General features: G+C 44.9%; 1 protein-coding gene across 3 annotated transcripts; it reads right to left on the bottom strand.

The window, feature by feature from the left end:
• Positions 1-83: 83 nt before the first annotated feature.
• On the bottom strand, positions 84-13,332 carry WRAP73 (WD repeat containing, antisense to TP73). 3 transcript variants are annotated; one of them, XM_057418114.1, is made up of 12 exons: positions 13,262-13,332; positions 12,603-12,755; positions 11,949-12,065; positions 6,349-6,421; positions 5,403-5,506; positions 4,709-4,795; positions 3,739-3,873; positions 3,570-3,647; positions 2,140-2,245; positions 1,450-1,575; positions 624-815; positions 84-538 (listed from the first exon to the last, which is right to left on the bottom strand). In XM_057418114.1, the coding sequence occupies exons 1-12, from the start codon at positions 13,328-13,330 to the stop codon at positions 429-431; spliced, it is 1,350 nt and encodes a 449-aa protein (XP_057274097.1). In that variant the 5' UTR covers positions 13,331-13,332; the 3' UTR covers positions 84-428. The 3 variants fall into 3 exon arrangements, with proteins under 3 accessions (XP_057274097.1, XP_057274106.1, XP_057274114.1); XM_057418123.1 differs by having other exon boundaries at positions 12,603-12,872; positions 13,262-13,331; XM_057418131.1 differs by lacking the exon at positions 3,570-3,647.
• Positions 13,333-13,813: the final 481 nt, after the last annotated feature.

The raw sequence follows: 13,813 nt of genomic DNA on the forward strand, positions 1-13,813 counted from the left end.
TGTGTGCAAGTAACTGTCTTCTTGTGCTCAGGTTAATCACCTCACCAATAGCAGAGAAACAGACTTCAGAATGGAGTTAGAGCCATTGCAAGTTTGTAACTATCAAAGCATTTATTGGAAATTATAAAATTTAAATAGCTATACATTATATATACACAGCTAGTTTTAGAAAACAAGGTTTTATAGTTGATAAAGTCCAAAAGAAAGTTCAAAGACCTAAGTACTACAGTTTTCTTGCAATCCAGATCTCATTCTCTACACACAGTTGCTACATCACTTCATTCAATCACAGTACTTCACACACTGGAGTTTGGGTAGGCTTCTTCAATAAATAATCCATAAATACAAGAACTTCACACTGGGCAAAAAGGCTTGGCCCCTGTCCTCATTCCTCCTCAAACTCGTGAGCAGTTTTATGCAAAGGGTTGTTACTTTACCTCTTCTCTTTCCAAGTAACAGACACAAAAGTTGTCCTTACTCAGGAGCACCATGGAGTCTCCACTGGAATGCCAGGACAGAGACACGATTGGGAAGTCACCTGCAGAAACGGATCAGACCGATAACTGGGAGTAAATTTAGTACATAAAGCTGCTGATGGCTTGTGAAGTTCCCACAGACCTTACCTTCCACTGGGACCTGCACAGACACACAGCCGGCTGGGGACCACAAGTAGACATTACTATTCCCTGTGCATACAGCAAGGCGGGGTTGTCGGGGGTCCCACTGGAAGCACTGGATGGCACACAGCTGCTCTAGGACTACAGACAGCTTCAGCTTTTGAATATCCCAGATCCAGACAGCGTTAGGAATGTTATCTGTTGGAAAAGGAAGAGGTAATCATGTCAATACCTGAAGGAGAAAAAAAGTAGCGTGATCTTTTTACAACATGGGCACTACTGATGTCAAACACAACATAAACCCTTTGGGTACACCATGGGTGTAACACCACTAGAGTTTTGCCCAGCACTGCCTTCAATTTTGCCTTGGAAATACTGCAAAAAGGATAAAAAGTGACTTAGTTTGTTTTCCAGAACCACAGCTTCTGTGACACAGACACAGGCAGCCCTTTAGGAGCAGAGAAGGGAAAAGATTAAAGTTAAATCCATGACTCTCACCATTTGAGGTAATCAACTCCCCCACTACAGGTTATGAAGAATTCTACCTTTCAATAAACACTTGCTGTAAATGGAGGAGGAAACCTGAACCTTTCATTTTCTAATACAGCAAACTCACCTACATTTGTAGAGATATAAAAAGCATCCTACTCATTAAATACAAAGCCAAGTTACTGCACTGATGAGTAGCTCTGGCAGCTCATAACACTTTATGTACGCTATAAGACATAGGCTGAACTTCCTCTGTAGTTGCATGTTTGCACAGCAGAGCTGATTTTAAAGCCCACATGCAGTGAGTAAGTTCTCTCTCCAGTGTAGGGCAGCAGGAACTCACCATTTTTGGTAGCCAGGAAGCAGTTATCCGGACTGAACGCCAACATCCCGATGCCCATTTTGGGATTTGCCCGGTCAGAAGCTGGTTTGACATAGTGCAAGGAGAGTGGCACCTCAGAAATGGCATCTGGAATTTGAAAGAGAAGTAATCAAGCCTGAATGGACAAAATATTTACATTCCAACTGTTAAACACCCCTTATTTCTGAGATGACAGGGCTGTATTTCACTCATCTCCAAGATGTTCCTATCAAAAAGCTTCCACTGTCTTAAGACAGTGCATCTTCACATACACAGCTCACTGTTCTTGCCCTTCTATAAGCCTGGAAATCCAGGCAAGCCTGGGATTAAGCTACCAAAAACACAAAAACAAAAACCAGGGGATCAAGTTTACTGCTGCTTTTTCACTGCTCTTTCAAACACCAATGCAAACCACAGGTGATTTACAGCACTGCAAACAGTGAATAAGGAAGTCATCCATTGCCTTCTACAGTATCCTACTGGTCTTTAACATGCCAGCAAACCAGCCTGCAGACAGCAGCCCCTCTGGCAGTGTGCAGCACTGATTCACTGCCCTTCAGAGCACCCACTGGAGCCATTCAGTACCAAAGGGGCAGAGTTCACCTATAGCTATTACTCCTAGAAAGACTTCACGTGGCAAACTCAAGCATCTTGTAGTAAACTTTGGCTTACATTTACTTTGTGTGCTGAAGAGAGAACTAGCCAATGCTCTTGTTGGAGGGAAAGAAAGTCTCTCTGTTTCAACAGATGGGGATTTCTCCACTTCTTTATACACAATCTACAAAGAAACAAGTGAGAGTTCTACAGAAGGCCCTCAGAGCATTTGAACATGGGCTATTACCAAACCATTCATATCCCATTATCTCATTTGTAAGCATGTTGTGTCTCAGCATCCCCTGGTTCACCACCAGGGCTTCAGTAGGCAAATACCAAACTCAGCGAATCATCTGCTGTTTGGAACCACGATCAGGAAAACACTCCTGTGATATATAAATGAACCTTGAAGTCTATGAAGAGCGAGTCTGCCAGAGCACACCTCATCTGTTATTCCCAAGAGCTAAAATCTGGCAGCACAATAAATCACCTCCATTACAATGGGAACATCAGTTTCATTTCTGCAACAAAGACTCTTAATCGGATACTACCATAAAAAATGCAAAGCACAACACTGCAGGAGGGAATAGCAAAGATATTTTAATAGTCTGCCTACTATATATTATTTCCAAACACAAGCACCGGGATAAAATGCACCAACTGCAGTTCCTGTCCGTGTAGCAGAGATTAACAGAGCTATTCCCATTTGTTTTCCATTACATGTTTTACAGCTAGCTGGAAGTAAGAGCATTTTTGAGTCGTGAGAAGTTTTGCTGAGGTGCATTCAGTGGATCACGCCTCACTTCTGGTTAGAGGCATCACTGGAGTCATGGGAATACTGCAGACTTCCAGTCTGCACACGTGAAGTCTCCCAGGATATCTGTCCAGACACAAGCCCGGTCCCCCTCTGCAGCAGCACGCAGCACTACTACACTGTGTTCTTTTTACCTTGATGGATGGGAACAGTTTGTGATTTTTGGAACAAAAGCCACAGCTCTCTGCCTGCTGCCAACTGCCCAGAATCTGTTGGGCCCTGCACATACAGGTATGCAATGGTAAAAATAAACCCTGACAGATGTTTACAGGAAATGCTCTTTAGGTGAGCCAGAGGAGCCTGTACACACAAGATGTAGATCTGACCACAATCCAGGTCCAATGCTGTTTAAAGTCATGAACTGTACAAAGCTGAGACAAATCTCTCCTGTTGTTTCCCTGTTTGCCATACTCTGCACACCCACATCTGTAATGCAGTCCCCATCTACATCAAAATACACTGGCATGTGACAAAGCACCTGAGAATCCGTGAGTGCCAAAGCTGAGGGGATCATACACACAGTCTCCAGACTTGAAAGGATTCCTTTCTTACATCCCCAAATTTTAATGGGATTTTCCAAGCCCTTTACACATTAGAAGGGGAAAAGCAAGGTCTCCAGAACAAAATCTCTGGGATACAAACAGCAGCATCAAAGCACTGCCAATGACTCCGTGGATTCCAGATCCATACTTACAGTCTTTGTGCTCACAACAGTTGCTGGATGCTCAAACTCTGTGATCTTCTTCCAAGTTACATGGTTCAAGATACGCACCTAGTTGTGGAAAGCATTGCAAGATAGAACCAGTATGACAAAGTTCTACAAATGGTTCAGGTAACAGAGAGAAAGTAAACTTAGTTCTTACCTTTTCATCATAGCTGCCAATTGCCAGAAATTGACTGCTGGGACTCCAGGCCACTGATTTAATGCCGAGCGACCATTCATAAGCCCGATACGTGGACAGCAGTCTGCCATCGAGGGAGTACAGCAGTATTTTATACTGAAACAGAAACGGATTATTTTAAAGACTAACAATATTGTTTAAAGTCATAGGCAGCCAAAACTATTCCTTCCAAACTTTCCTCACTAAAAGGCAGCAAATTAAATACAAAGGGGCTGGCCTTTTATCTGTGATTTGAGACAAGAGGCTTGAGGCTTCCAGTTTGGCTCTTCTGGCTCTCTCAGACCACAGCCACGTTGTCTCCAAGAGCACAAATGCCCCACTGAGCCAGAGCAGTGGCCCCTCCAGCCCACCACTCTCCAACAACATCAGCAGGTGACACTATGGAAGACCCTCATCCTCCTTCAGCATCTGCCAGCCCTCCAATCCAGGCTGTTCCAACCCTGCCCATTCCCAGGGCTGTTTTGATCACACAGCCCATAAAATCATGGCCACCAGAGGCCGTTTTTCTATACCTAGATATTCACCTACTCAGAGCAGAATGACAGCAACTTAGATATTCCTTGCTAAATTTTGGGGTCAGTATTTAACTGTAAAACTACTGTGCAATGCAAAGTACAACAGCAGGAACCTCACAGCAGAATTCCTTTATTATTTCAGTAACAGCTTCTGCACCACTTACAATCAATTTTTTTCAAGCTAAATCAGAAAGCCAATAAGATAATTTGCTGTCATTGAAGATTTACACAACAGTTTGGCATACACTCACGAGAACACCAATTACCTATACAAACATAGCAGTTAAAATGGCTTGATTCAGCTTTCACATTTAAAGGAAAAACCATGAAATTAACTATTTTAATTAGTGCTTTATACACAGCAGCTAAAACTCAACTTGGACCCTCCAGGAATATAACCACTTTTTTCTCCATACCTCCAGACACGTATCCCACACTGCCAGGACACAGCCATTAGGAGCCCATTCGATCCCAAACAGATCTTGGGTTTCAGTGTCAAAATGCTGTCCCCAAAAGAGAAAACACAAAACCATTTGAAAGACTGTGTTAACAAACACAGTTGCACTGACTGAAAATCCTCAGTTTTATGCTATTCGGTGCTACCACAAATGCAAGAGAGCCCTTGGTATGCTAGCATGGAAACGGAAGTGTTTGCTTTTGCAACAGTACGCTGAATTCCCTGTTTCTTTGATTTCCCTTTACAGAGGAGGCAAAAACTTGTTATACCTTAAAATGAACATAATTTCATAAGAAAGGAAAAGTAATTCCACTGAATCAGTCAAGGAATCCAGCTAGGCAAATTCCTTGCCTCAAAGACCAGTATAGGATCATTATGGAAGGGCTTGGGAACACAACAAGCATTCAATGGTATTTCCTAAATCCTGCCATCAGGTTCTAAGGAGCCTCAGGACTCCTGAGCCAGAGGTGACATCAGGTACAGAGTAGTTCTTAATAGGTTTTAATATCAGATCCATCCAGTCCTCTACAACATGCGAGTGTGCATCCCTCACAGCCTAAAATCAAGCTACCAAAGTGACCGAGTTCGAAGCAGCCAGCATGCCACACATGCTTGTAGTTTACACACAAGGGAAAGGCAAGGATGTATCTTACTCTCAGTAGCTGCCAGTCACTGCACACAAAGATGCTAATGAAGTCCTTGCAGTCACGTCTTTCTGCTACTGCCATGTAGCGGCCATCCTTAGTGAAAGCTATCCCTGCAATGAGACAAAGTTAATTCAGAAAATGAGAGAGAAAACATGACAGAATAGCTGACAACTCCTCAAGGAAGAGCAATTACTTCCAATTCAAAGGATAAATGAAAAGAGAAGGAAAAAACATCCTCATAGATCACATTAATCAAAATCAAGGCAATGCATACTGTCACTAACTTCCTTGTGTCACAGTTCTTCAGCTTTCTATGTGCTACTTCTAAGGACACAGCTTCAGAGCTACTGCAGAACTCCAGTATGCCTCAAAAACCCGTGTTTGATTACAGATAGTTGTTATATAAAAGCCACAGATTTGAAATAAGCAGTTCATTAATCTAAGATAAATGGATTAGTTATGCAACTGTTGGTACTCCACAAGCTTCCAGGCATTGGTCCCCATCCACTCTTATTTTATATGGGATACATAATTGTTTGTGTCATACATGGGATACAAGCCTCAGGCAGGATACTGCTAACCACAGCCATGTGGCTAAACAGGCCTGACACAGCTTCCCTTTAAAATCTTTTCATGTGCAAGAGATGGCAAAAGCCACTTTGGATTAGTGTTTTCATCACCAATGCATCCAGCTTCATTTGATGTCTTAAAAGGACCCTTCAGAGGCAAATGCAGCAAAGATGTAGATTTGCAGAACGGGCACATGGATTGATGCGATCCTTCATTCACAGCGAGAGCATGACATCCCCAGAGCACATCTTTGTGCTGGCAGCCAGTGGAACATGGAAGGGGGCCAGGGCCCACCCTGAGACCTGTGTTTTGTCATTACATTCCTTTTCCCTTTCTGCCACGTTAAACAACACCATTTTGGTGTTAGATTTGTGTCACTTACCCTGCTGACAAGCTTTGGGATACTTGATGTAAGATACAGACTTGGTACACAAGGACCACACTGTTATCCGCAGCTGTCAAAGAAACGAAGACAAGGAAGTATGTGTTTAGTTCTGTAGATAAAAAAAGGTAAGTAAACAGAAACCAATAAACCTACTTCAGTCACACAAAGTAGATCAATGTACCCTTTGGGATTAAACTTTGCAGCTACTCTATGTAGCTTAAACAAAGCCTGAGAAGTAAGGGTGATGAATTCTCCTCTCCCAGGTCCCTTCAGGTAGCAAGGTTACTTATTGCAAATCACCATGACAGGCACACTGGAGACACCAGAGGCGTATACAGGATGAGGAACACCAATATGGAGAAAAGCTCTTCATCAACATCAAAGTTACTGATAGTAGCAGAAATCTAGCTACATGTATCATACACAGGCACTCTTGAACTGGGACAAAAAAACCAGTTTCATCTCAGGATCTAGAGGAGAGATGAGAAGTTTCTTGAATTTAGGAATGGATGAAAAGTTATAGCAACTTAAGAACATTGTACTTCTTGGCAAAGAGGTACCAAGTATGAAAATGGAGCTGTGTTTTTCAACACTTAGACACACTCTGCTTTGACAGCTAATTTCTTTTGCATTTTGCTCTTCCTTCCTCAGCGATACACCCAATGCATCCTACATCCTTCCTGAAAGCAGGAGAAAAGAACCAAAACATGCCATGCAAAGCAAGGCATTAAACATGATGTTTGGGATATTTCTGGAGGCCTGTGCATCCCTAAGCCACCCAAACAGCAGAGAAGGCAGTCAGCTGCAAAAGAAGCCTCTCCACAGCTCTTCAAGGTCACAGCCCACATTCTGGAAGCTCTGTGTTGCCATCTGCAGATTATTCAATTAAAAACAAATACTTACTCTCCCTTAGCAACGGCAGCCCCACCAGACATATGTGCATTAATCAGGATGGCATGTGAATCATTTATAGCTGGAGCAACGAATGTTCCCAGGATAGTATTTTTCTTGTGGTTTCCTACATGTTACTGCACCAAGGTAAGAGATTCTAGGAGAGATGCAGGTAAACCTGTTTCTCCAAGAAACCATCTTTCCCAGAACTATTGAATAACAAAACTAGTTCAGATTCATTACACAGGTAAGACTTCAGCATTGCCTATCCCAATACTGCATCAGATGAATCATCAGATTCACCAGCACCCTTGGGAGGAAGTTTCTGCTATGCTTCTATGAATGTTTGCCCTCAATGCACATTTTCCTTCCCTGAAGTAATCAACATTGCTCAGTGGTGACAAGGGATTCTCCAGGGCAGCATCCTATGACACTGTTCTACCTGGTAATGCTACAGACCATGTGTTTCAACAGCCCTCAGAGGTTCTCTCTTGCTGACACTATCATTTTGCTAGATGGCACGACTCTCACAGTTGACACGGTGTTCAAACCAAGCTTCAGAATCCTCATAAGCACTCTGAAGATGCATGAAGTCCCAAAGCAGAAAAGCTGTTCTCCCTACTGCTTTTTGTACACAGAAGACATTTCTGAGATTTTAAGAGAAGAGGAAATAGTTTAAATAGTTCTTTAATTTATTAGAGGAAAGAGCACAATCAGGTCAGATTCCTGTCCACTTCTATCCAAAGTTAGAGAAGGCATTGCACCCTATTTCACCCAGGGTTTATTATTCTCTTTATTTCATAGGTATGAAATTACAGCTAAACACCTACAGTGCCTTCAAGTTTAGCAGGTCCTAGAGGAACCCTTGAGCTGAAGAACATTAATCAAGTTTTATTGCTGCAACTGCTCGCTTCCGGACCCACAGAAATACAGCAGTTAGTCTGCTCCTCATGCAAGATTTACTTTAAAAATACCAACACAATGCCTACTCACATTCTTCTAGCACAACTGCAATAGTGATACGCTGCTTGCTCCTATTAATTGCAGCATTAAATGTACTTGCTGCCGTTCCTCCCCCGACCAAAACACGCAGCCTACACAACACACATTCTGCAGCCACTTAATACAAGCTTAGCAGCTGCAAGCTTCGAATGCTGAGGTCTGCACTGTAACTTTTCCCAACAAAGGCATCCAAGTTTACACTTGTGCTGCTGCTTGGCCTCAGGATCAACTCACCTGGCCTGCTCTGTGTCAAACACTTCCACCCCAGACCATGCTGGCTGACTCTGAGGCAAAACCACACCACTCATGTCAAGCTCAAGTGTGTAGGAAGAGAAGAATCTCTACAGGTGTGAAGCTGCACGTGATGTGCAGAGCTCTCACTGTAACTTCTCCATTGCTGGTTGGAAGGGACCTTAAAGCTCATTCAGTTCCAACCCCTGCCACAGGCAAAAAGACACCTCACACTAGAGCAGGTTGCTCCAAGCCCTGTCCAACCTAGCCTTGAACACTGCCAGGTCCTCCATTTGCTGCTCAGAACCTTCTCTAAAAGGATCAAGTTTTGCAGTTCCCCAGAGTAGACACTAATAATTGTTTCTCTGTTCATTCTCGTCACATTGTACTTAAAAGCTGAGCATGTGCTTCACAAAACTGACAATCCTTTGGTAACCAAAGCACTTCATCTTCAGACTTGATCTCCATCAGTCACAGGACACTCGTAACTACTAAGAAGGTCCTCTATTCCAGTATTATTCCTGAAAAGGCTGCAAGCTGGTGAGGGAAGTGCACAACAGCAAGGTAGAGACCACCGATATGCTCTGCCCTAACATCCTTGTAACCGCTTGCCCAAGTCACAGAGCAGGAGCCTGAAGGAGCACTTCAGCATCTATAAACTGAGGAAGTTACATTAGGAGCCTAACCTATGGACTTCACACCTATCTTACACAGATTAAGAACATGTTTACAATTAAACTAGGACAAAAAGGGAGAATCTTCATATTCCCAACTGGAACTGAAACATCATTCCATAATCTCACCCAACATAAACTAGCCTAAGAGTGATTATTTCACAGCTATCAGGTATGAGACAGAAACATATTGCAATAAGTTTGCATTGCTCTTGCTTTTCTCAGGGACTCTGTGACAAAGGGACAATTGCTTGCACAGCAGGAGACCAGATCATGGCCAGCCAAGCCTGCAGCCAGCTCTTCTGCACTGAGCACCGAGGGGTGCTTCCTCTTTAGCACAGATCCATTAAGTGGCATTGTCAAACTCAAATCCTAAGGATACCGGTGTCTGAGAAGTTTTCAGCTGTTGTTTTGCAGTGGAAAAACAAACCAAAAGCAGCAGCATTTTTAAAATAGCTTAAAAACAGCTGAGAAATAAAAAGTATTTAGATGGTAACGTGATAAACAGTCTCCAGTGCTGGGTTCAGGACTACAGCCCAATGTTGACAGCTACAGGCAGGTGTAGGACTGGTGATTTTCAATGGATAAAAACACACTTTTAAACAACCTTGCATCTCAAATGACCATCAACTTTTGTCCCAGACTTGACTGGGTCACAACGCCTCCTTACATAGCAGTGTCTGTCAGCACTGGATTTCAGAAGATTATTCAGAGCACATTCCTCGACAGAAAGCATTTTTCAACCACTGCAGCCATTTACAGTTACTAAGGATTAGCTCCATTATACACAGAAACACTTATTCCCCCTGCTGCTGTAGTTTGAAAGAAGCTCCTCAGTGTTCAGTACCTAATGCAGAACTGAAGTATATGTAGTTGATATTATGGCTCTTGAAAGAAACACTCAACAATGCTGCTGATCTTCACACTATTTATCACAAAACATGAGTCACAAGGAAGAGGATCCATTCGTTTCCTCCACATCTTTTATCTGCAGCTTGTGTTTAAGCTCTACACGTGCCTATAAATTCAGGCACTGTAACTGGAGAGATACCTGGGACACACCAAAAATGTGGAAACTTCTGGAAATCAACTAACTAGATACTACGCACACTTCTGTGTGGGAAGCATGGGAAATTCCTCTGTATCTGTAACCCGGTATTGTTAAAAAAACAATTCACTACCAAGTGATCAGAGTCTATGTACTCCCTCCAATAAGGCTGTACCACTTGGCTGCCCTGTATATCATGCTGTTTACTGCAGCAACTGTGTGAAGACTTGGACAGGTACCTCTGCCATACAATATTATGTATGTTGTGTAACAATTCTAGGACCCAAAAAACTTCCACATTATTATTACAGATCCATCTCCAATAAAATGATCACATTTGCAGAGCTATATTAACATTAAATCATCAGGCAACCAACACCTGGCTGACAGGGAAGACCTAAGCCCTCTGAGCAATCACTGTATTCAATAACATATATAACACACCAATATTAAGTGTCCTGACAGTTTCTGTCTCGAGCACTACTCTGTCTGTCCTACCAGACTATGGATTTAGCAGAGAGAGAGTAAACACAACTCAGACACCAGCATAACCCAGGCAGCTGTCTGACAAAAGCTAATTTAGCAGCCTGTTTACAGCTGGAAAGAAAACTTATCCCAAGACAGATGCCAACTTGGCAAAGGCTTAATGAAACCCTCTAAGGTCAAACCAAGTTCTGTTGGAGGCAATAAATACTTGCTTGTCCACCCCCACATGCACATGCCACGAGATACTCACACTTGTAGCACATAGCACCAGGCTGCAGTGGGGGTTACTGCCTTCACCTCTCCCTGACTAGCAGAGGATTTAACAACTTCAGGCTGAAGTTCTGAATGAGCTCTGAAACTCATTTTGTTTTAGTTGCCATCAGGATGATTCATTGCTAGGAAAATTAAGGTCTAAATTCGTCACTCCTCATAACCCACTGTCTAAAGGGGTAGAGGAATGGAACAAGACTGAAAATCTTTACCCCAGCCAGCACTAAACATCCTTGCCAGAGAATTCTGCCACGTGTGCGTGCAATTCTTTGCTATTCTTTGCTCATTCATCTTTGCACTGAACATCACCAATCACCAACTCTAATCCAAAGACCACAAACAGTGGAGAGTCAGACTTCCCCTGGCCTCCCAACAAACCCAGCGCCCAGAAGCCACACCTGACAGGGATTCTACCCTAAGGTGGGTTCCAGAACAGGGCTCCTCATCAATAAGCACTAATAAGCAATAGATTCTATGATTCCATGAGGTGTTTTATCTCCCAAGTGGTTCCATGAACAGCAGCCCAACTTCTACATGCCAAATCAAACAGTTATGAAAGTATTTCTCTAAATTTCATCTCATACATCAATAAACCTAAGATCATACTTTTGAATTCCACAGACTCTTAAATGTTGATGGTTTGGAGCTTTATTTGGTTTTGCCTGAGCCTTCCCCAAGCGATGAACAACACATTTGATTTCTAAAATCATTTTGATGAATACCAGTTACCCCTGCACTTTCCTCAAACATATAATTTTACCTTCAAAGCCAAGTGTTCACATTCTACCTGATCATCAGAAGCAAGAGAATAAAGTGTTCACAGAATAGCTAGCATCTACCCTGGAATTAACCTAGATTACATACATGGATACAGGAAATCTATATCCATGCTCTTCACCACCATCACAGCTTTAAGAGCTTTAGGTTATTTTAAGAGGCAAAGTGCAGACAGTAACATCTGATACCAGGCAGAGTAATCATGACTTCACACTCACATGGAACTCGGTTGTGTTGAGAATGTGACGACCATCCGGACTCCAGCATGAGGCCACCAATCCTGCTGACCCCTCGTCTATCTTACAGTGCCAGTCCGGCTGCTCCAGGGACCAGACCTAGGTCAGAGAGGAAACCAGAGAGGCAACACAAGGAACCAGCAGCTCACCACCCCCTCTGCTTGCGAGCACACACTACAGCAGCAAGGAGGTTCCGCATCACGCATCAGAGACGTCAGGAAACCACTGCGAGCTACAGCCATGAAGGACTGGCGCTGGATCCCACTACAAAAGTAAGCCCTGCAGCTCTGTGTGCTTATACAAGTTGTAGAGTAAGGTGGCTTTTTAGCTGTGACAAATTCTGAACTTAAACCAAGTTTTAGTCCATTTAACAAGTGTGAATGTATTTATTTCCTACTGCACTGAAAGCTGGTAAGCCAGACTTCAGCTTTGAGTTTATTTTTATTCTAAAATGAATTTGTTTTCAAACTAAGATGTTTTCTTAAAAACAACAGCATGCTTGGTTATCCTCAAACCCTGCATTACCAAGAGTGAGGTCAGTTGCTTTAGCAATAACTCTGAACTGGTTACTAAGAAACTCACCCAGAGCACACACAAACCCCAAGCAGGAAACCCCCTGCCCTGCTTGGGTCTTACCTGCACAATCCCTCGCTTGTACATGGCACACAGTATGAACAGTGAGTCCGACGACCACTCTATGTACTGGATCTGGTCCAGGCACGTGTACAGATGGAGGATCTGGAGGCTGCCCGCATCCCGGACAGCCAGGCGGTACTGCATGCACGATGCCTAGGCAAGAGCAAAGCCAAAGCTGAGCTGGCCTCAAAAGCCGCAGCTCCCACTGCACCGTGCAGTGCTGTGGCTGGCTTAGGGCTAATTTCGGAAGGGCTCAGTGTGTGCTGTGAACTCCAGTAGGAACGGTTAAAGCAGGGGGAAAGGCGGTGGGGATGTTAATTCACGGAACCCTCACTTTACCACTGCTCATTACTCTAAAACATTACTCCTTGGCTCGTAACTATGACTTCATTAAGTAACCGCAGTCTGGTCACCGTTATAAAGAGCCCTGACCACTAAAAGCCCCCCAGCAACCCACCGGCCGCACGCACACGCTTGTCCTCCTAGGACCAGCGGCACTATCGCTCCCCGCAGCGGCCGGCCTGTGAGGACGGCGCTCACCGGGCCTCCCCGTACCACGCGCACCGCGCCGGCTGCGGAGGGACAGGCCGGGGCCCGGCCCCAAGGCCCCGCGCTGCCGCTTCACCTGACGCTCCCCTCGGGCAGCGGCCCCGACTCACCAGGCAGCGGCCGTCCGGAGAGAACCGGCCGAGGAGCCCCGAGAGCTTGAACAGCTCCGAGAAGTTCATGGCGGAGCGGAGCCGGCCCGGCCGCCATTCAAACCCGCCCGCGCCGCCGCCGCCACAGCCCCGGTCCCTGCCCCGGCCCCGGCCCGAGGCGGAAGTGGGGAACGGGCGGAACCGGGCCTACCAACACCCAATCATAGCGGGACGGAGCTGTCCCGACAGCCAATCGGAGCAGGGAGGGCGGTGCCCCAGGGCACGCCGGGAGTTGTAGTCCTGGTGCAGCGCCTCCTGCGCGGGGTCGGTAATTAACATGTAAATGAGCCCCTAATGAGGCGCGTAACGGTGAGAGCCCCCCAGCCCCTGCGCGGCCTCAGCGAGCCCCCGCGCTCAGCCAGCGCCCCCCATCCCGGCGCTGTTCCGCGGGCAGCGCCCCGCGCCCCCCCGCCCGCGGTAATGACCCCTCCCGGCTAATTGCTGATGGCAATTAGGGGCGCAGCGAGGGCAGAGGAGCGCTAATTGCAAGAGGAGCTTACCTGTAAAAGGGAC

Source organism: Pezoporus wallicus, unplaced genomic scaffold (genome assembly GCF_028554395.1).
Source record: "Pezoporus wallicus isolate ANWC-B61680 ecotype Strahan unplaced genomic scaffold, APGP_CSIRO_Pwel_v1 contig_13766, whole genome shotgun sequence".
NCBI lineage: Eukaryota > Metazoa > Chordata > Aves > Psittaciformes > Psittacidae > Pezoporus > Pezoporus wallicus.

What these genes read in the sequence shown, in the direction of transcription:
- WRAP73 (XM_057418114.1), bottom strand. Translation starts at nt 13,330, where the DNA reads ATGAACTTCTCGGAGCTGTTCAAGCTCTCGGGGCTCCTCGGCCGGTTC. An exon ending in CTCCGGACGGCCGCTGCCTG is followed by an intron (nt 12,756 to 13,261) that starts GTGAGTCGGGGC and finishes GCTCTTGCCTAG; the next exon opens with GCATCGTGCATGCAGTACCG. An exon ending in TTGGCAGCTATGATGAAAAG is followed by an intron (nt 3,648 to 3,738) that starts GTAAGAACTAAG and finishes TTCCACAACTAG; the next exon opens with GTGCGTATCTTGAACCATGT.